This window comes from Helianthus annuus, chromosome 11 (genome assembly GCF_002127325.2).
Source record: "Helianthus annuus cultivar XRQ/B chromosome 11, HanXRQr2.0-SUNRISE, whole genome shotgun sequence".
Classification (NCBI taxonomy): domain Eukaryota; kingdom Viridiplantae; phylum Streptophyta; class Magnoliopsida; order Asterales; family Asteraceae; genus Helianthus; species Helianthus annuus.
In genome coordinates this window covers 4,065,929-4,088,240 of record NC_035443.2, presented here as the reverse complement: position 1 = coordinate 4,088,240, position 22,312 = coordinate 4,065,929, and the positions used below count along the sequence as shown (strand labels likewise).

The 22,312-nt window shown below is 36.5% G+C and overlaps 1 protein-coding gene and 1 long non-coding RNA gene across 2 annotated transcripts; one reads left to right on the top strand and one right to left on the bottom strand.

The window, feature by feature from the left end:
- Positions 1–15,887: 15,887 nt before the first annotated feature.
- On the bottom strand, positions 15,888–16,821 carry LOC110887573 (NAC domain-containing protein JA2). Its single transcript, XM_022135152.1, has 3 exons — positions 16,626–16,821; positions 16,273–16,544; positions 15,888–16,103 (listed from the first exon to the last, which is right to left on the bottom strand). The coding sequence occupies exons 1-3, from the start codon at positions 16,819–16,821 to the stop codon at positions 15,888–15,890; spliced, it is 684 nt and encodes a 227-aa protein (XP_021990844.1).
- A 3,880-nt stretch (positions 16,822–20,701) lies between these two features.
- Positions 20,702–21,965, top strand: LOC110891637. Its single transcript, XR_002565440.1, has 2 exons — positions 20,702–20,852; positions 21,811–21,965. It is a non-coding gene; the product is annotated as an uncharacterized LOC110891637 (long non-coding RNA).
- Positions 21,966–22,312: the final 347 nt, after the last annotated feature.

Genomic DNA, 22,312 nt, shown 5'->3' with positions numbered 1-22,312 from the left:
AGGAGCCGAACGTGTCAAACGCCAGTGGGACAAATGCATGTTGATTATCCTCACAAGCTTTCGCGTGCTTTTCCACCTTCTTTGACTCTTCTTTCAGTACCGCTTGCCCCGCCACAAACCCATTTTCCCGGAACCCGGCTAGTGGGGATACACCTGTGAGATCGACACAAGCATGTTTCCCGCCCTCCCAACCAAAAACTAGCACGTCAGCTGGGCGTAGGGTGGATCTCCCCTCTGACGGGTCTGTAAGAAAATTAACCGGTGCCTCTTTTTTCGCCGAGATCCCTGTTCGTCTGAGAATATCCATTAACGCGTCTCGCACAAAGTCATGGCGATACTTAAACCCCGGCAACTCTCTACAGTGTAACGCATGCTCCCCGTATTTATCCAGGCATGCTTTACGGCAGACTGGGCAAGTTTCATCATTCGGGAACATGGGGATCATCAAACGGTACTTAAGGATTGACCGGTACTCCACCGCTGACATACGTTGACCCAAACTTTCAATAGGAATAACAGTTAAGAAATCCTGAGCGTGAGGCCTCTGTAGGCATTCAATGACGGATTTTTGGCGGGGTGACAAATGGAGATCTTCTCCCAAACTTTGTGCGATTCGACAACAAAGGGCATTCGCCAAAGTTTTCTGTGGCTTTTTGGGGGCGGTGTCCTTGTTAGAGAAACCGCCGAGATCAAAGTCAGGTAGAGATTCATGCAAGCGTTCCAAGGCGCTGGCATAATCCGGATCAGTGTTAGCAACCCCACTGTTACGTAAGATGTGGTCCTGCAACTCCCAAGATTGAGACCTGGAAGCCACAAAGGCATAGGCAGCCACATCCCGGGCCGAGAGAAGGCCCAACCCACCAAGCCTCATTGGCAAGGTCACGATTCACCACTGTAGATCACCAAAAATAGGACCCCCACATACGACAATGTCTTCTATTGCCTCCCGAAGACCTTTATCAAAACATGAAACAACATCATCCACAAAGGGGGGCTGGCAAGTTCGCAAACCAAATAGCAACTTTGCAACCCCCATACAAGATCTAAGCAAGAGGAGTTCGCTTTGAGGATCCCGCAACAAGGGAAGGTGTCCCATAATGTCAACAGCACGCATTACCCTCTTAGCCGCTAGACCAATAATAAAACTGACATCGCGGCTGACTGCCCCTCGTAGCAGTTTGACACCTTTCTCCGGCCTCCCAATCTCACTAGGGAAAAGCCCTAGTCGGATCTATTAAATTTATAATATCGCTCGACTAAGATGTATTATGTAGTAGTAAACATGTGTGTAACATCATTTTATACTAAACAACGCATAGGTTACATAATGTGACATGTTTAATTTTTTAAGGAAAAATCTACTTGGTGTTATCTTTATTAACAATTTAACATGTAAGTTTAGTTATTATCTAATAATTTATCATATCTAATACTAATAAAAAAGTATGTTTAATACTATATGGTATTCTTATACTAAAACAAGAGCCTACTTAATGTCACATGGCATTCTCTCATTCAAATTGTTAATATTATTGTTAATTAATTAATACAAAACAATAAAAAAATACTTAACAACTTAATACTAACAAATATTTTATCGTTTACTTAGATAATGATTATTTATTTTGACTTATCTAAAATATATAGTTAGTTATTAGTAACCACTCTACCTATAATAAACAATTTCAAATAATATCAATGTGACAAAATCTTCTTATTCTTTAAAAGAATTTTTTACTATATGTTTAAAACATTTATTAAATAAATTATAATTTTATATTATAATAATAAAAATGGTAAAGAATAGTTTAATCTGATATTTGAAAACCGGTTTACCTCCATGCTTTGAAAACACTTTTAATGTTATTAGACCCGTGTAATAAACGGGTTTAAGGATAGAATATCTTCATAATAATTTAGATGCAAGTCTATACTCACCGGATGTCCTAAATGGAGTTATATTTTTAGGCTTGCCAAACCATTGATAATTACCAAAGGTCAGTGTTCCAGTGACGTTATCAAGAAATATTGATCGAAAGAATGGTTTATGTAATGGAACTCGACTACAGATCCTATCACTGGTGATCAGGTTATTGAGGCACTCATATTATCTGGAAGTAAATATTGGCACTTGAACGTTTATCCCTATATTTCGTTTAATACCGCCAAATAGAAGGATTCCGTTTAAATTGAAAAGAAGAAAATTTTCACTCGCCCTATATTTTGTCATGACGATAAATAAAAGTATAGGACAATTTCATTGTAAAGTTGGTTTGTTTCTAAACTCGGTTTTTACACATAACCAATTGTTGCATCATCTACTGTTAAAAAATCACTTATGTAAATTTTTGAAGAGAATATAAGTTTAAATCCTTAAACCCGGGTAGTACACGGGTCTAATAATCTAGTTTTAAATAAATTCAAATATACAACTTCATTTAATACTTAATATAACTTTTATTGCAAACTTAGTTCTAGCCCAACTTCATTAAATTTCAATTCATTAAATTGGTATTTTATTAAAGTTGAATCTATTTTTTTTGAACGGAAAGTTGAATCTATTAAATTAAAAATTTTGCTCGTCTAAGATGCATTATATAGTAGTAAGTATAGATTATTTATTACAAGTAAAATAATCTAAGCATCTTGGTTGGTTTGGGATTGTGTGATTTTAGGTACACACCACCAAGCTTCTATTTCATACATCAAAATTAGGGCTGTAAACGAACCGAACGTTCAACGAACAGTTCGTGAACCGTTCGGCGGGAAGTTCGTTTGTGTTCGTTCTTTTAATAAACGAACGAACACGAACAAGGAATTTCGTTCGATTTAGTTAAATGAACGAACATGAACAAAGGTCTCGTTCGTTCAATTGTGTTCGTGAACGTTCGGTAAGGTGTTCGTTAACGTGTTGGTGAACATTCGTTCATTTGCGTTCGTTTATGTTCGCATGTTTGTGTTTTAATGAAAGATTTTTGTACTTTCACATATTTTATCTATACTTTTTATATTATTAAACTTATATTTATTTTATTACCATAAGAATTAAACTTGGAAAACCCTCTTTCACCTTGTATATGCACAATTTCTCTTTCATTTCTTATTAGCTACATTGATGAATACGATCGACCCCCGTTCCACAATAAGGAATTCACGTTCTAGTGCTACTCTCTGGGCCATCCACCTTTATTCTTCGTCGCATTCGTCAAATTTATTTGTGTTTGTGAACCGTTCGTGAACACGCTCATTTCCTTAATGAACCAAGACGAACATAAAATCTCGTTCGGTAACTGTTCATGAACCGTTCATGAACATATTTATTTCCTTAACGAACGAACACGAACAAGGTCTTGTTCGTGTTCGTTCGGTTCGTTTACAGCCCTAATCAAAATTTAAAACATTACGTGATTATTTTGCATGGTAATATTACTAACATAGGGTGAGCTACTGTAAAAAAGACTTTTTATGAGAAGAAATAAGAATTCACATCTATACATCATTTTTTTGGACTTATGTATGATGTTTTGAGTTGTTTTGACAAGAAAAATATCAAACATAACAATTTAAAACACAATACAATGTATTATAGGCATGAAATTTAAAACACAACTAAAACACACTACTTAACGTTCTTGGCATGGTGTTTTAAGTTTTAAGCTTAGAATTCATTGCATTATATCTTAAATTGTCATGTTTGATGTTTGTTTTTGCCAAAACAACCTAAAAATCATGTCTAAGTCCAAAACATAATGACAACATGTCAATTTCTATGACTTCTTACACTTCTAACAAATAATATACTTTTACAAGAACCTAAGACTATTAGCACATTGTAGAATAAATACATGCGAGTTAATGATTTAAGTCACAAATGAAAGAATGATTAACAATTAAATGATAGAAAATTCATGATTGTTATAATTATACACACATCACGTTTTTTTGACAGCAAAATTCCTCATTTTGAGCCACCCAAGACTCCAACTCCCACTACTAGGTTGGGAGGAGCACATCTTTACCACTCCAATGTCCCATTCTTAAAGCATTCACATCCTTCACTCTATATTACTTTCCATCTCCAAAAAATAAGGAAAACAATATAGTTTTACGCATTTAGCTTCCACATCTTATTTTTCATTTTACTATACATCTCTAAAATATATAGTTGAAAGTAATCATAACATAAAATAATAAAATAAGTGTTTTGTAAGTAAAAATAGATATAAATAGAAAATGGATGTGAAACTATTTCAAAATATAAATAATATATAAAGAAAATCGTGATTTTAAGTTGGCAAATTGGATTTAAATAATCACAACTCACTGTTATTGGCCAATAATAATCCCAACTCATTTAATCACCAATAATAATCCAAACTATTCACTTTTGTTTGTAAAATACTCCCAGTTAAAAAAACACTAACTAGGTTAAAAAATTGCTGATGTGGCAGGTGACGTGGCAGTTGATGTGGCATTTTTTTTGATGACGTGGCAGCTGGCATGGCTGTCTACGTGGCAACTGATGTGGCAGGTGACGTGGCATGCCACATCAGCAATTTTTTAACCTAGTTAGTGTTTTTTTAACTGAGAGTATTTTACAAACAAAAGTGAATAATTCAGATTATTATTGATGATTAAATAAGTTGGGATTATTATTGGCCAATAACAATGAGTTGAAATTATTTAAATCCAATTTGCCTTTTAAGTTAAATGATATAAATAGAGATGAAGAATGAGATGTGAGTGTTCTTACAAATCTATTCTAGAAGAAGTTATCGTCTAGTAAAAAAATAAGAGTGAATTGCAAGTTTTGTCCTTTATCTTTAGGCCATTTTGCAAGTTTTGTCCTTTATGTTTAAATTTGACGAGTTTTGTCCTTTATGTTTAAAAATCAAGCACGTTTTACCCTTTGGGCCTTAAAAATCAAGCACGTTTTGTCCTTTATGTTTAAAAATCAAGCACGTTTTGTCCTTTATGTTTAAAAAATCAAGCACGTTTTGTCCTTAAAAATCAAGCACGTTTTGCCCCAAAGGGTAAAACGTGCTTGATTTTCAAACATAAAGGACAAAACTCGTCAAATTTAAATATAAAGGACAAAACTTGCAAAATGACCTAAAGATAAAGGACAAAACTTACAATTCACTCAAAAAAATAATATATATTACATCATTTATTGAAAGAGAGGGGGGAGAGAAAGAGATAAAAAGATAAAAATACCCTTCTCATTTCTCAAAGGGGCATGTGATGGATTTGATTTTTAAAATAAAATGTTGTTGCCCATGGCATTATAGCCTAGTGGCATTTTGGTGGTGGGATAAGGCTTATGATCAATAGGTCATGGGTTCGATTCCCACAAGGGGGGGTTTTCCCAGATTTATTGGGTTTCCTCCTGAATTGGTGTATAGGCATTATTGCCTAGTGGAGATGGATATGATCGAGTGGTTCCGCTAGTGGCACGATGATACTCTAGTGGTCCGTCAGTGATCCAAATTTGCCGTTCAAAAAAATAAAATAAAATAAAATAAAATAAAATGTTGTTTAACAAAGAGATTAAATCCGTAATAAATAAATTGTTGTAAGCGGCATGTGATGAGTGTCCATTTTCGTGTGGGACCAATTTCAAAAATCCAAGAAACCATAAGTGTGATATACGTGATTTACTATAAATAGAATGTAATATCGGTTTGATATGTGAAAAGTGAATAATATAATCTTAAAATTTAATTTTTAAGATTATAATGTCTCATGGGATTCTTTACTTTAATCTTAAAATTTTTATTTATATTTTATTTTAATTTAATTTTTTTAATAACTAATACATAAATATCAGTTATCTTTATCCGCATTTTAATAAATATTTTTTAATCTCTTCTCCAATTTAATTTAAAAAAAAAATCTAGAGTTAAATGTCATTTTAGTCTTTGTGGTTTGGGCCATTTTGACAGTTTAGTCCAAAGGTTTGAAATGTTGTCATTTTAGTCGAAATAGTTTCAAGCGTTGCCATTTTAGTCCACTGGGTTAACTCCGTGCATTTTTATGTTAGCTAGAATGGTAATTCGATCATTTTATATTTATATGGTCGAATTACCCTTCTAGTTAACAGAATAAAGAGATGGAGTTAACACAGTGAACTAAAATGGCAACGTTTAAAACTATTTGGACTAAAATGACAACATTTCAAACCTTTGGACTAAACTGAAAAAATGGCCCAAATTACAGGGACTAAAATGACATTTAACTCACGAATCTAGATAAGGGTCGAGTTGAAAGAGAATAATCTTTCTTATTGTACCTTTCAAGAAAGTGGCCGGTATGTGTATGTCACATGATAGTTTGGTCTCTCTTTGTTAGGTCAAACCAATGTAAAGACCTACGTATATATCTAGATATATAAAAAACACTGAGGCCGGTTATTGTACAAATTGGCTTAACGTACGATACACACGAGATGCAATATCAATGTGCGATTTTGGTTTTGAACATGTGATTTTGGTTTTTGTAAAACAACATGCTACTTCTTTACAAGATGCGAAATTTGTATTTTTTTAATATGCGATTTTGCTTTTTTTCAACATGTAAGATTTCCCTTTCTAGGCTTATAACGTACGAACTTGCCATAACGTACATTCGTACGTTAAAGCAAAATGTACAATACACTTTCACAAAAACAATTTACCCTAAAAATTAGTCAAACTTTCTAATAGCATTAAGTTTTAAATATTATTCTTAATTTTAATCATGTTAAAAGACTTATCATCATCCTATAACAAAAACATTATAATAAATTATTAATTTGAATATCTAAATAGCAACTGCTAATTTTTTTAACGACCAACAAATTAATTCTGAGCATTTTTGAGGTACCCACTGGACAAACGGAGTACTCCGAGAGTAACCCGAGTCGTCCACCACCAATTCCGGGGAAAACCGATAACCCACCCGCCCGTAGGCACAATGGTAAAATTACCGGTAAAACTCGTTTGGCTCAAGGATAGAACCAGGTTTCCCTGGGTCTCCTATCCTTGCCCACCAGTGTCTCACTCCTTTTATGCACCAAATGAGAATTGAACTTGAGTCTTTAAAGAAGAACTCAAGTCCTCCTACCACTTGAGTCTCCTACTTAAAGAGGATGTTTTAACTATAATCCTATTTTTTAAACGTATATTTTATGTATCGTATGTTTTTAAATACATAATATTTTCTATACTAGGAATATATTCGTATCCTATCTTATTATCCTTATTTTCTTTTCGGGGTAACTTTATAGAATAGTGACAAAGTTTTAAAAGTGTTCCAATTAGTTTACTCAAGTTTCAAAAGTGTTTCAATCAAGTTACTCAATATTCATTTTTCATTCAAATTAAGGAGTTTTTTTTTATTCATTTCATAGGTAACCATGGTGATGTGTAATTTTGTTACGTTTTTCCCTTTTATCTGATGCTGACGTCAAGTGATGACGTGGATTTTAACCTTTTTTTTAATTTTTAATGTAATTAAAGTGTTTTCATTTTTAATAAATATAATTTCATATATTAAAATAACCCGACCCCAACATATTATGCTTCATTTTTTTATACATGGAAAAAGGACATGACTCGATTTGAATGTTAAGTTATCTAATTGGGACAAAAACAATACGAGTGACATATTTAGTACACTTTTAAAACTTGGTTACGTACTATTCTGTGACATTTTTCTTTTTCTAAAATAGTATCTATATTAAGGGTAAGGATAGTGTAAAAAGGGCCTAAAGTGTGAGAAGTGTAAGAAGTGTATTATAACACTATATATAATACTATATAACACCATATAAATACCGTATAACAATATGTAACACCATATAATATCATATAACACTATGTAACACTATATGTCATTATATAACAAATATAACACTATAGGTTGTCTGATAACATGTCTATGATAGATGTATAGTGTTATATTTGTTATATAATGATATATAGTGTTACATAGTGTTATATAGTATTATATGTTGTTACATATTGTTATACGGTGTTTATATGGTGTTATATAGTATTATATATAGTGTTATAATACACTTCTTACACTTCTCACACTTTGAGCACTTTTTACAGGATCCTCTACCTCTATATTAAAGTATTTATTATATCATTAATATTATAGTAGAGTTTAATTATAATTCATTTTCCATAACCTCATAACTTATCATTTATGTTTAAAAACACTTACAGTCTTATGATAATTATTTTTATTTTTTAGTGTTAATTTTTAAACCATATATACATACTATGATGGATTATAGTAACTCAAAAGAGAAGTGAAAACCTAGGAAACAATATATGGATAGCTAAACATGTAACTTTCTTTTTATTTCAAATTTTATGTAATATAAATATAAATCATTTGACTGATAATAATTATATACAAATTTATAATTTACATTTTTCTGATTATATGTTATACATGATAATTGGATTTTAATAATCGAGACAACAACCCATAAACCACTAATAATCCATATTGTTAATGTGAACAGTGACACTCATGACATTTACTTCTGTTACCTAGGGAAATCTCACTCTAAAGGAATGGTAACTCTCATGTCCCTAACTTTCAATTATGTACTTTGAAAACAATATACAGCATTTAATTTGGATATTGTTTATTAAGGGCTGAGATAAAGAGTTTTTTATTATATTGGTATTGCCCTTAGAAACAAAAGTGTAAGTTAGAAATTTATCTAATTACATTGCAAGTATCTATTACTATTGACCAATGGATAATAACTTAGATTACTGAAATCTAAGTTGCACGCCAGGTGTTCGATGAAATGTCGAGAAGAAAAACCATTTGTTTTAAGGCTGAATATCAGTTGTTTACTACAACTGATTGAATAATCAGCTATTTCAAATAGTTTCCTTTGGGGTTTTAGATGTGATAAAGATGTAGATGTCGGATTTGGAACACCGAAAATAGATTAGGACTCATTTTGTTTCTGTTTCGAAAGCCCGCAATGGATTGAGTGCGGTGTACCTTAAAGGGAGGTGGGGCAACTTGTCGTTGCCCCCGCTAACCCATTACTTTTCGTTATTTATTTCCCAAGCTCAGCGCGAATTTTCCTTAAACTTCGTTTGTATTTTGAATTGTTGATGCCCGGGTCTGGAGTGGGGGTTTTGTCTGGGGCTTTGACTGTTTGTGGGGCTCCAACCGAGGAGGGGGTTGTTGGTTCCTCAAGGGGTGTCTGGTTGTGCCCTTTTAAAAGCTTCCATTGTTGCCCTGATGGACAAGCAGGGGCTAAGGGGTTCCCGAGGTTGGTAGCCCATATCAAGCGGCTTCATTTGTCTTCAGATGACAAGAAATGGGTCATGCGGGATGCCGTAGCTGCGGATAGGGATTTGTTTGTTTCAGTTGGTGAGGCTCTTAAGGTCTCTGGCCAATGGTTATGTGGGGAGTGTATGTGTTTACATGCTCTCAGTCGAGGGTGCCACCATGCAGATGGGGTGGCACGGTTCAAGTTGGTTACGGGAAATGCAGAGGAGTTTATGGTGGGGATTCCTACGTTACATGTTGGAAAGGAGATTATTTCTTTTGGAGGTATGGGGGTGGACGTGACTCTACTTGATCGTGTCTTCTCTCTTCCCATCAAAACAGTTAAGAGCATCCCTCATAGTTGTCGAATGGCCTTTTCCCAGGCTTTAACGGCATCTTTGTGCAAGGTGGTGGCTACGCCAGAGTCTGTTGAGGCGTGGGTGAGACTTTTGTTGTTACCACGTTGCACGTTGCGGATTTTCAGGCCTTCTAACCGTCAGGAGCGCAGGTCGGGGAACAGGAAGTCCTTACAATGTCTTAGTATCCAGCGGGCCCTGGCAGCGTGGGGCAATGGGGATGGTTTTGCTGAACTCATCCTATCACTTTTTGCCGAACCATCAGAGGTGGTTACGCGCCCTAATGATCCTCCCCATGGGTCTAATAATTCTAGGGCGGGCACCAACGTTAAGCAATGTTTACGAAAAGTTGCAGATGGTCATTTCACTGCGGCGGTGAAAGTTTTATGTTCTTCGGGGGTTGCACCTCTTGGTGAGAATACTATGAAAGCGTTGGTGGCTAAACATCCTGTCCTACCCCCTCCGGTTATGCCTGGGTCCTTACTATCGGAGCCACCCCTTATTGTGGATGTTGATAACGTTCTTGGGTGCATTAAATCTTTCCCCAAAGGGACCTCTTGTGGGAGGGATGGGTTGAGGGCACAACACATTTTGGATGCCCTTTGTGGAGAGGGGTCAGTGATCGCTTGCGGGCTGCTTAAGGCTATTTCTGAGGTGGTCAACTTGTGCTTGGGTGGGAGGTGCCCTAGGGTCTTGGCGGAGTTTGTTGCTTCTGCGCCCCTCACGCCCTTACTAAAACCGGACAACGGGATTAGGCCTATTGCCGTGGGCGCAATTTGGAGGAGGTTAGTTTCTAAGGCGGCTATGAGGGGGGTTGGGAAGGAGATGGCTAAATATCTTGGTGATTTTCAATTTGGGGTGGGTATTCCTAGCGGGGCTGAGGCTGTGCTCCATAGTGCAAACAGGTTCTTAAACATGTTCCACTCGGATGGGTCGTTGGCCATGATTACTGTTGATTTCTCTAATGCTTTCAACCTGGTGGATAGAACCGCCCTTTTGTCAGAAGTTCGGACCCGATGCCCGTCCATTTCCTTATGGGTGGATTTTCTATATGGACAACCGGCCAGATTATATGTCGGAGATGACCATATTTGGTCCACCACTGGGGTTCAGCAGGGAGACCCCTTGGGGCCTCTTCTCTTTGCCTTAGTTTTGCATCCCCTCATTCATCAGATACGAGATAGATGCAAGTTACTCTTCCATGCTTGGTACTTGGATGATGGTACGATTATAGGAGATGCTAAAGAGGTGGCTAAAGCTTTAGAAATCATCAGGACTAAGGGGCCTTGTTTGGGGCTTCAACTTAACGTTAAGAAAACAGAAGTTTTTTGGCCATCGTGCAATGGAGTTAAGGCGCAAAAGGGTTTGTTTCCTAGTGGGATTGGAAGGCCGGTGTCGGGTGTCAAACTCCTCGGGGGCGCTGTTAGTCGGGATGCGGGTTTTATTAGTAGGTTGGCCGTGAAAAGGGCATCTTGTGCAGTGGATCTGATGAGCTATCTTCCACATCTGCGGGACCCTCAATGCGAGCTTCTCTTGCTGCGCTCTTGCATGGGTGTTGCTAAGTTGTTGTTCGGCCTCAGAACGTGCCAACCCACGTTTGTTGGGGAGGCTGTTTCGGTTTTTGACAAAGGCCTTCGGAGAGCTATTGAGGATATTGTGGTTTGCGGGGGTCCGTTTTTTGGGGACCTTCAATGGAGGCTTGCATCCCTTCCGACCCGTTTTGGGGGTTTGGGTTTATGTTCGGCTGAGGATGTATCTACGTATGCTTTCGTGGCATCGAGGGCGCAATCTTGGAGTTTGCAGGACCACATTCTTCGGGACTGTGGTATTGCTGGGTTAGATTCTGATTATGTGTGTGCGTTGGATTGCATGCACATGTCCCTTCCGGATTTCGATATTGGCGGTTTCTCTAATAAGGACACCGCCCCCCCTAAAGCCCAAAATGCTTTGGCGAGTGCCCTATTTAGTAGAACTGTCCAGAGTTTGGGAGAGAAGTTTAGTCTATCCCCTCGTCAGAAAGCCGTGTTCGATTGTCTCCGGGCTCCTCATGCTCAAGATTTTCTGACAGTCATCCCCATTGAAGGACTAGGCCAACACATGTCGGCAGTGGAATACCGGGCAATCCTTAAGTACCGACTAATGATCCCTCTGTTTCCGGTTGATGAGCCCTGCCCAGTTTGCCGCAAGGTTTGTTTAGATACTTTTGGCGAGCATGCGATTCATTGTAAGGAGTTGCCTGGTTTTAAATACAGGCATGATTTGGTAAGGGATCTTTTGTTTGATATTTTAAAGCGGGCAGGGATTTCAGCAAAAAAGGAGGCTCCGGTGAACTTTCTGACGGATCCGCTTGATGGGAGGTCTACTCTTCGACCAGCTGATATTCTTGTGTTTGGGTGGGCCAGGGGAAAACACGCTTGTGTGGACCTTACAGGAGTGTCCCCTCTTGTTGGGCTCAGGGATAATGGGTTTGTTGCTGGCCAAGCTGCGTTGAAGGCGGAATCAAGCAAGGTCGCTAAACATGAGAAGGCTTGTTTAGAGAATCAACATGTGTTTATCCCATTCGCTTTTGATACATTTGGTTCCCTAGCCTCAGAGGCTGTGGAATTCCTAAACAGGGTTCAACGGGTTGTGAATAGTAATCTCTCAACCTTTAAGGGTCGTTTCGTCTTTAGCAGGATTGGTTTTGCAATTCAAAAGGGGGTTGCGGCGCAGCTTGTTTCCCGTTTACCTGCCACTTGTTTGTAATTTGTTACTTTGGCATTTTAATGAAAATTTTTATTAAAAAAAAAAAAAAACTTTCTATACTAATAAAAAAAAAAATTTGCATTTTACAGAGTTATTAAAGAACATAAAGACTTAAATTTCTCCGGAAATTAGTTGGATAGTGAGGTTAGAGGGTGTGCTTTAAAACCCTAGGGGCTTTATTATGTCACGTAAGGGTCACGTAGGCGACATATAAGCAGGAGGCTTTATCGCTAACCTACACGGTGTAGAATAACGCCCCTTATAAAGCCCCTTTTTAACTATATTAAAAAAAGATAAATAAAAAAATCTGATTGGTTTACATTAGGTTGGGCCCCTTAATTTCGTCTCTCGCACGCGCTACTTCTTTGGCGGAAGCCAAGGATGGCGCCCCCTTTAACGGAGGCGGGGTGGTTTAACTAGATGGGGGCACTAAAGTTCATGAGGTGGCGAGGGCGCCAAACCACACCCCCTGGCCTGAATACACAAGCGTCACCACTTTCACCGATCAAACATTTATATATATATATATATATATATATATAGAAAAAGTATATCGTACATTACGGCTTAACGTACTTCACGTACGACAACGTGCGTGATTTGTTCTATAACATGCGTGATTAACGTTTTCAATATACATGATTATTGTGTTTCAACATGCGTGATTTTGGATTTTTGAGTTATAACGTGCGTGATTTTAAAATGAACGTGCGTAATTACCTGTCGTACGTGATGTACGTTAAGCCATAATGTACGTTAACCTTCCTCTATATATATATATATATATATATATATATATATATATATATATATATATATAGGGTAGGGTTCCAGCGTGAACAACCTCCCAAGAGTGAACTGCGTGAACAAATATGGACCCTTGATTTCCTTTTTAGTTGTTAAGAGTAGGATTGTAATTATATAAAAAATTAGATTTAAATCATTATTTTAATAATTGAATTAAGTTACATCTTTCCTAATTTAAATTCATTATCCACATTATGTTTATTTATTAATAAGATAATTATCAAAACAAACAACAAATCACCAGATTTCAATTTTAATTTTTATTTCAGATTTCATCAACAGAATTCAAATTTTGATTTTTAAGATCCACGTAACCTTTATATTTCAACGGTATACACATGTGTACTTGGATATAAATAGAACAGTACACATGTGTACTCAGCATCGTACATATGTGTACAGTAATTCACAGGTGTACATCAACATTCAATACAAAAAAAATTCTGAGATATCACAAAAGCAGACGATATACACATGTGTACATCGCATTAAAAAGATGGCAAAATCAAAATACACATGTGTACATCGCATTTAAACAAATAATTATTTTAATAATTGAATTAAGTTACATATTTCCTAATCCTTGATTTGATTTGTGAGAGATTTATGCAATCAATTTAAGAGGATAATTAATTACTTGATTTGTGAGAGATTTATGCAATCAATTTAAGATTGAAATTACACATATACCCTTTTTGTATTTAATTAAATGGAAAAAATTAACCAAATAATTACCATCATGCCACTCACTTTAATCTCAAGATCATAAAAATCAAGGGCCCAGATCAGTTCACGCAGTTCACTCTTGGGATTTTGTTCACGTTTGAACCTAATCCTGTATATATATATATATATGTATATATATATATATATATATATCTGTTATTAGAGTGGGGATCCTACGGAAAGTGTGTTTTTCCTAGAAAGTCTAGGAAATGATCTGGGCCATCCAATGGGTGTGTTTAATGGTTGAGATCATCTTGGTGACATTTTGATAATATGTGTTTCTTAAAAATAGGATTATTTAATTAATCAGGGGTAGATACGTCATTTAGCTTGTTTTCAATATGGAAATAATTGTCATTCCATAACCACCCCACGTTTCTTGCGATTTTTTCTCTCTCTCTCTCTCTCTCTCTTCCTTCTATCCTTCATGAAGAAACACATCAAGAAAACACATTGTATTAATCTGCTTGCTAATCTGCTTGCTGTTAAAACACAGTGTCAAGAAATCCTCTAGCATTACCAGCATGGATGGTAAAACACAGCGTATGAATCTGCTTGCTGTTAAAACACAACTGTATGAATCTGAATGCTAAAACACAACTGGATGAATCTGCTTGCTGTTAAAACACAACTGTATGAATCTGAATGCTAAAACACAACTATATGAATCTGCTTGCTATTAAAACATAACTGTATGAATATGCTTGTTGTTAAAACACAACTGTATGAATCTGAATGCTAAAACACAACTGTATGAATCTGCTTGTTGTTAAAACACAACTGTATGAATCTGAATGTTAAAACGCAACTGTATGAATCTGCTTGCTGTTAAAACACAACTGTATGAATCTGAATGCTAAAACACAACTGTATGAATCTGCTTGCTGTTAAAACACAACGTCAAGAACATTCTGGTGGTTTCCAGACATAATTAAAAATCGATACAGACCAGATAATAGTAAACAGAAAAAGAAGTGTATTTGCCATATCTGCAATCAAGAATTGTGTTTGAAACCATAACTATCTCTCACGTAAAAAATGATTTACGAATAAAGTTGATCAAGATTGTGAAAGGAACGAATGAGAATTTGATTGATATTTACATCTGGTAGTAATTCGCAAATCATGGAGAATTAGTTACCATAAAATCGTGCATAGTTAGTTAATGAGATATAAATTCCAAAATTAAAATAAAATGTGAAATTACACAATTGCCCTTTTAATTAAATCCTTCAATGCCACATGTCACGTTCTGATTGCTTCCTAGACTTTCTAGGAAAATAAGGCTTTCTACCCAACTCCTACTCTCTGTTATTATATTCTCTATATATTATTATGTTATGGGTTGGATTTTTTTTGAACGGTGAGAATATTTAACTTCTTGTGAGAAAGATCTTATACCTTCCTAAACAGAGGGCCCTAACCCCACTCTGGCCGGACTATGTTGTTTTAACCGGGCTCACGCTGGCATTAGAGTTTGGCTAATGTCGTTCCCCGGGAAACCACACCATCCACTGCCAGAGGCAGGGGCTTGCGCCGCCACAAGAGAGAATCTCTCTGGTGTAACGTACGGTGGACAAAACCCGGGGTGGCTCAGGCTCGAACTATTGACCTAGGTTCTGGGAGAACTAGCCTTCATTGCCTTTAATTAGATTTTAATGTTATTGGGTTGGCTTTAATCATATTTTAAAGGTAATTTATATTCGTTTCACATTGGGTCTTAATTTCGTCAAGATTATAAACTGAAAACACATTTATAATTATATATATATATATAAACAGAAAAAAACGATTGTACCACACACATATATATATATATATATATCCCACCAAACTCTTAACATTTATATCCTACCCCCAAAGACACGCCTATTTATATTTAACCCCCTATATTTATTTAACATTCCTTTTTCGGTTTCATGTTCACGGTCTATAACCCGAGCTGCCCTGTTAAGGCGGGTACTAGATAGCAAAAGAATCTGTTGCATTGAAAAAACTTGATGAAATTAGATAATCAGAGTTCTCCATCATCTGAGTTCGGATTCCGGTTTGAACTTCATCGCTTGGTGACCCCTGCAACTTAACATACTTCATCTGCTCGGTGCTAGGACTACCAAAAATCATAGTCTCAATGCTTGAATTCTTCTTGTAGATCCGACAAAGCACCCAATCATCCAACTGAAAAAAAAACATAAAAAGTGAGTGGCAGCTTGACTATAAAAAGAATAATAAATGATGAACAATAAATGTGTGTCATCATGTCACCATCCTAAGAAATAAATATTTTTATAGAAAATATTTATATAAAAAGTACGCTCGCTCTAGGACACGAAAAGGTCGATCCTACCCTAGAGCCAGTGTTATCCTTTGTTGAAGACTCGGATAACCTATACTCATGCATGATCCAGTTGGTTTTGGACCCTTTTGGAGCTTTACCGACGTAGAACACCAACACCTTCTTCATTCCAAGCTTCTGGTTCCCCGACATGATCACCTTATCAGTTCCGCTGGCCTTCCAGTAACCCGACCCGACGACTCGATTCGGTTTAGTCCCATTCGGGTACTTTCGATCTCTCGGGCTAAAAAAGTACCATTCTTTCTCTCCAAACATCGCCTTACCTGCCATTAATCAACCAATCACATCAAAAATGTAATTAAAATGCAACAAATACAACTGTAATGCATAGTCAAAACATTTACTCGGTAATTCCCACGGATTAAACTTATACAAGTCAACATCTGTGATCATCAGATGTCGAAAATTGTCATCGGCGACTTTCGGATATAGATACCAAACCATAAGCTCCTCGTCAGTCGGGTTAAATCGGAATCCCGGTGGTAAATGCAGTTGATTCACCGGATCAGTTAACGGCATCGACACAAACATTTTTTCCATTAATTTACAAGTGATGAGAATAAGAAAGAGTTGTGAACACAAATAATTTTTTTACAAATGGTAAGAAACAAGTAGGTATTTATAGAAGTTGTGGAAGGGTGTTAATGACAAATATAACCCGAGATGCCAATTTTATCCACAAGTGTCATCATCATACTCACTAAATCACACCAACAGCAAAGCTAAGGTATAGTCTAAGGAGGGTAAGATGTAGACAACCTTACCTCTACCCCGTAGAAATAGAGAGGTTGCTTGGCTCGATAGTAGTTTTGCATCAAGCCTTGGACATAGGCACATAACACTAAGCAATTAAGACAAAGGCCGATTAGTGCATGTACGCCCTTGTCTTTCGGCTATCAATGCCACCACATGATGCATGATTAACCATCCTCTTCTTTTAACGTTATTTTCACGAAATTAATAAAATGACGTTAAAATTAGTACACTTTCACTTTTGCCCCCGTGCACCCATACATATATACGTTATATGCACATGCCGCAAGCGGGGCGATCTTATCCACAAGTGTCAAGGCTACAAATTCATAAAACAAAATCATATTTTGTATTTGTGTAATGATATTTTCACCCTACACGTGGAGGTTCTTGTTAAAATGGGATATCATATCGTCTTAATATCTCGCGTCTTAATATTGTCTTAATATCTTCTTAATATAGCGTTGAATCTACCTTTTTGTCCAAAAGAGTTGTATTTTAATATTTTATAGATATAATAATAACAACAACAACAATAATAATAATAATAATAATAATAATAATAATAATAATAATAATAATAATAATAATAATAATAATAATAATAATAGAACTAATAGGGTGGTGGTCCATTGGCAATTGCAAAGCCTTTAAAACACATAGGTTGAGTAGGGGGGGATCTTGGGTTCATGTCCTACAGACTACTGAGATTAAAAGAAATTAGTCGTTAATGTTAATAATAATAATAATAATAATAATAATAATAATAATAATAATAATAATAAAATAGATAATTAATTAATAGTGCAACTTCTTAAACTTCAATCCATTAAATTGGTAGTTGAACTAGTGCTTTGTGTTAAATTTGTCATAACATATACTATGAATTACAATTTTTCCCATCTAAAATGCATTATATATAGGGTTATGTAAAATGATAACTCCTACGAGTTGTGAGAACTTAGAGAACTCGGCCTTATAAAAGGTTTTTTAAAAAAAAAAATTTGTTGATTTACATCACCCGTAAAAATCCCTTACAATGGGTGTAAACGCTAATGTCTACAGCTTTTCAAAGCATTGTAAAAAAGGCTGAAAACGCCACCTAAAATTTGTTTACAACTGTTTTGTAACATTCTAATCTACGTGTGTGCAAAAAATGGTGGAAAACTCGCACGGGAAGTCGGAGTTCTCTAAGTTCTGACAACTCAAGGGGGTTTTCTCTTAATCTTGATCCTATATAAATGATGTAATGTAAAATACATCTCTTATCAATGTACACTTTGTATAATTATCGAGTTGTTTAGTGTCATTTTTGTTAGGTTTTTGTATACTACTAAGTCATTGATGTTTTGCAGGGCTCCAGAGGTAAAAGGAAGCTAAAACGAGAAAATATGAAGAAAACCATGCCTTCAGATGGATTGTACATGACCGAGTGGATCATGAGAATAAAAATCGGAGAAATATACCCTGTCACGTTACGGGACAGGAATGGGAAGACTCCTTGCGTCACACGATCGGAGCAAGTCAACGAATTAGTCAAACACCCTCTAGTGTCGCGCGAGAGGGGAAGCAATGCCCGTCACGACGTACGACGGGCTTGAATTCGCAGAAAACGAGTTTGGGTTTGGGGTTTTAAGTTTATAACCTAATTATCAATCATAATCGGCTGGCGAGGATCAAGGATGAATTAAGAACTGCTCTAAGGTGGTTTTGGGAGATCAAGAGCTAAAGGTGGAAGCTTTAGAGCATGGGATCGAAGACTTTTTTATCATCTGGATTCTTTGTTTCTTCGTTTCATCGTTACAAACCATGTCTTGTGAACATGTTTTGCTTATTATCCTTGTTTTTAAGACAACTATGCTGGACCTAACATTGTACGCTGCCTAGGTTGATGATTACCATGTTTTAATACTTTGTTTTATCGGATTATGGATAATTTGTGGATTTAATATATAAAGTAAAGAACTTTGGTTTTAAGGATTAGATGTATATGCGTATTTAACTTCATTCAAAATTTATCACATGTTTCACTTGCGTTTTTATGGATGTCGTTCATGTATAAATTCAAGTTAGGTCGTGGACTGTGTGTTAGCAATTAGTTTACAGTTAAGTGTGCATGTTTTCCGTAGGAACTGTGATTGAGTCTTGAATAGGATTAGGTATTCTACCAATCTTGATAGTTGTGAAGTAAGAGGTTGTTGGCTTGTCTTTAGTGTTAGATTGCCAGGGTTAGATAATTTGTGAGAAGATCCCCTTAGTTTCCCTTCACTATTTGCTTATCGAGTCTAATCAAGAATTCATAGTTACCTATGACTTTCGCGCTGTGAGGGAGATTGTCTAGAGGGCACTTTCTTATTACAGTAGGAAAGCCCATGAGGGAATCCTCTAAATCGGTAGTGTAACAACTTTTAGGTTCCCGCATGTTTCTTCTCGAGAAGGGTCGATGAAACACCCCAAAATTTAATTATATACATTTATATATATTATTAGCGTATTGATATGTATACTACAAGTACTAACTAGGAGGTTGAACCTAGTTAGGATGTAAACTAAGGTGATGTTTGTTTTTTGGGCAAAAGCTCTTCTGAGCACTTATGTCTGCGTCGCGCAGATGCGCGCAGACATAAGGGTCCCGCAGTTTGTTTGTTTTCTTGAAGATCTGCAGAGCTTTTACCTCTGCCTCACCTCTTCCCCAAGTAGATCCTTCCCCATGTATTCAAACCTCTGCCAACCTCTTCTCCCTCTCTCCCTCTTCAAAACATCCATCTGCTCCAAAACCCTAGCTCCACCTCCACCTCCACCTCCACCTCCGCCACCACCTCCACCTCCACCCCCGACACAACCTCCATCTGTTTTTAATCACTTTACACAACCCATTCCTGATTAAACTTTTACAGTCAAGCCATATACAAAACCCCATTTCAACAATTCAACTAATCGACAATCAAGTGTGCATTTTCATTTCGCAAACAACCAAATAGTTGGCCATAATTATCAGTTAAACACCACTAATGCAGTTCGTGCCAGATTAATCACCATCGTCGCCGCTGCAGACGTCGACGCTCCCGTCTGCCGCCGCCGCAGCTCACCGCTGAATGGTGTCACCGCCGCCACTGTGGCCCGCGGTAACTAACAGCCACCGCCATCGCCTCCACTGCCGTCCTTTCTCTCTCCTCTCACTTTGTCTCTTGCTGTTGTGCCGCCGTACGCTACCACCTTCCGGTGGTGGCCTGCCGTTTAATGTTGAGGAACGGAGGTGAGGGTGCTGGGGTTTTACAAGGTTAGGTAGGTTTATAAGGTGAAGAGGGGAATGTCTGCCGGAGGTCGATCGGCGCCGGAGAACGGCCCTGGTCGTCAGAATCTTCTGTTTGCATAGGAGAGAGAGAACTGTTGTGTGTGTGTGTATGTTGTGTGTTGTGTGTGTGAAGTGGTTTTTGTAGAAAAAAAAACAAACCCTCTTCTCCTTGCAGACTGTAGACATTTGGTCCACGTCTTCTCCTGCAGATGCCTGCAGATGTGGTCCGCAGATTGCAGACCTTTTACCTCTGAAAAAACAAAAAACACCTAAAACTTTAACTTAAAGGATAGGTTTTAGTCCTTTTAAAATAAGAGTTCATACTTGAGGGACCAAATAGGAAAGAAGGAAGGGGAAAGCCCTTATCTTCACAAAATCAGTATGTGTGTGGGTGTCGCCTGGAGCAAGAGAAAGAAAGGGGAAAGCCCTTATCTTCACAAAATCAGGAAATTAGAAGGGAAATCATGGCCAAATCCACTGCACGAACTCTTAAAATCGATCATCTAAACTAGTCTATCAAGAGGTAAGTTGAATTTTATGATTCGGTGAACTTTCATAAGAGGGTTATGATTAATCTATGAAATTGAAAAATTTAGTATGAACATTGAATAGGATCATTATGTGGAAGATGAATTATGCTTGAATTTTGATTATATTAATGAATCAAAGTGAAACCCACTTATAATAGTAGTATGAAGAAGAATGATAATCATGTAGGTGCAAATTAGTGGAACATTTGTTGGATGAATTTTGATATAGAATGAAAGATTGTGTGAGTTTAGTTGGTTGATGATTCATGATATGAACTAGTGAGAATATGCATAGGATACTTGTACATTATGCCTTGCTAGTGGTACGCACACTAAGTGTTTGATGAAATTGCTTGAAAGATAAATCATCAAATGTTTATGATAGTTTATTGCTAGAAATTATTCATTTAAAATGAATGTACAAGATAATGAATGATCCTTCGATGAAAGACTCGTGTTTGAATGTTCAAGTATAAAAAGCGAAGTGTGAAATTTGCTAAGTGTAGGTGTGAAAGAAGAAGGATCCAGCGACAAGAGGTTACAAGGTGCAAGTTATCGATGTAAGTTCATTCCGTTAGCTATAAGTAGCTCATTACGTAGATGTGCTTTTCGCATCGTAATTTGACAGATTATGTATATCTAGCAATCTTGACCTTTATAGTTTATGACCCAATGAATCAGTTAATTGAGTAAGAACATCGAATGAACGATTGGTTTAAAGTGTTATAACTAAGCGTGTTTTAGATGGGCATTCGTAAGTATGAAAAAGAACTAATGAATGGCATTCGTAAGTATGAAAAAGATAGGAGTTATAAGGTATATTCGTTTTAAGGAGTTTATGAAATTCGAGTGATAAATATAGAATGTCTATGATATATTTAAAGATTACACTTTTGAACTTCTAGCATCCTTACATAGTTATGTAACTAATGGCCATGTTTTTGATGATAGGTAAATCGTCTACTTAGATAGATGACAAGCTCGGAACAAACACACCGTCTCAAATGCTTTCGCGATAATGCTCGACTAAATGGGTCAAAAACTTTTGTAGAAAACTTTTATGTCATGTCTAGTGGGTGAATGTTAATTTTAAAAATTTCCGAAAACTTTTGTTGTACAAAGATCATCATGGTTATCTTAAAACTAGGATGTAAACTTTATTTACGTCGTTAGTATGGTTCATGTTTTGTTTTGTTTGTTTTTTTTTTTTGAAATTTTGTGGTCAATATTATAAGTTTTAAGTTTTGACCCGTTTCGTTGTCATGCTTGAATTTATTATGTTTTAAGTAAGATTTTAGGCGTTTACAGTCGAGGATCCTTTAGGTTATCCTTTAAGTTTAGTATTTTATGATCCCGGTTTCCACAATAGTTCTAAATTGATAGAACGTGTCATGCATGTGTAGGATTCTGAACTAGGTAGTGTTTTCTCATCATCTGATCCAGACCTTAGTCT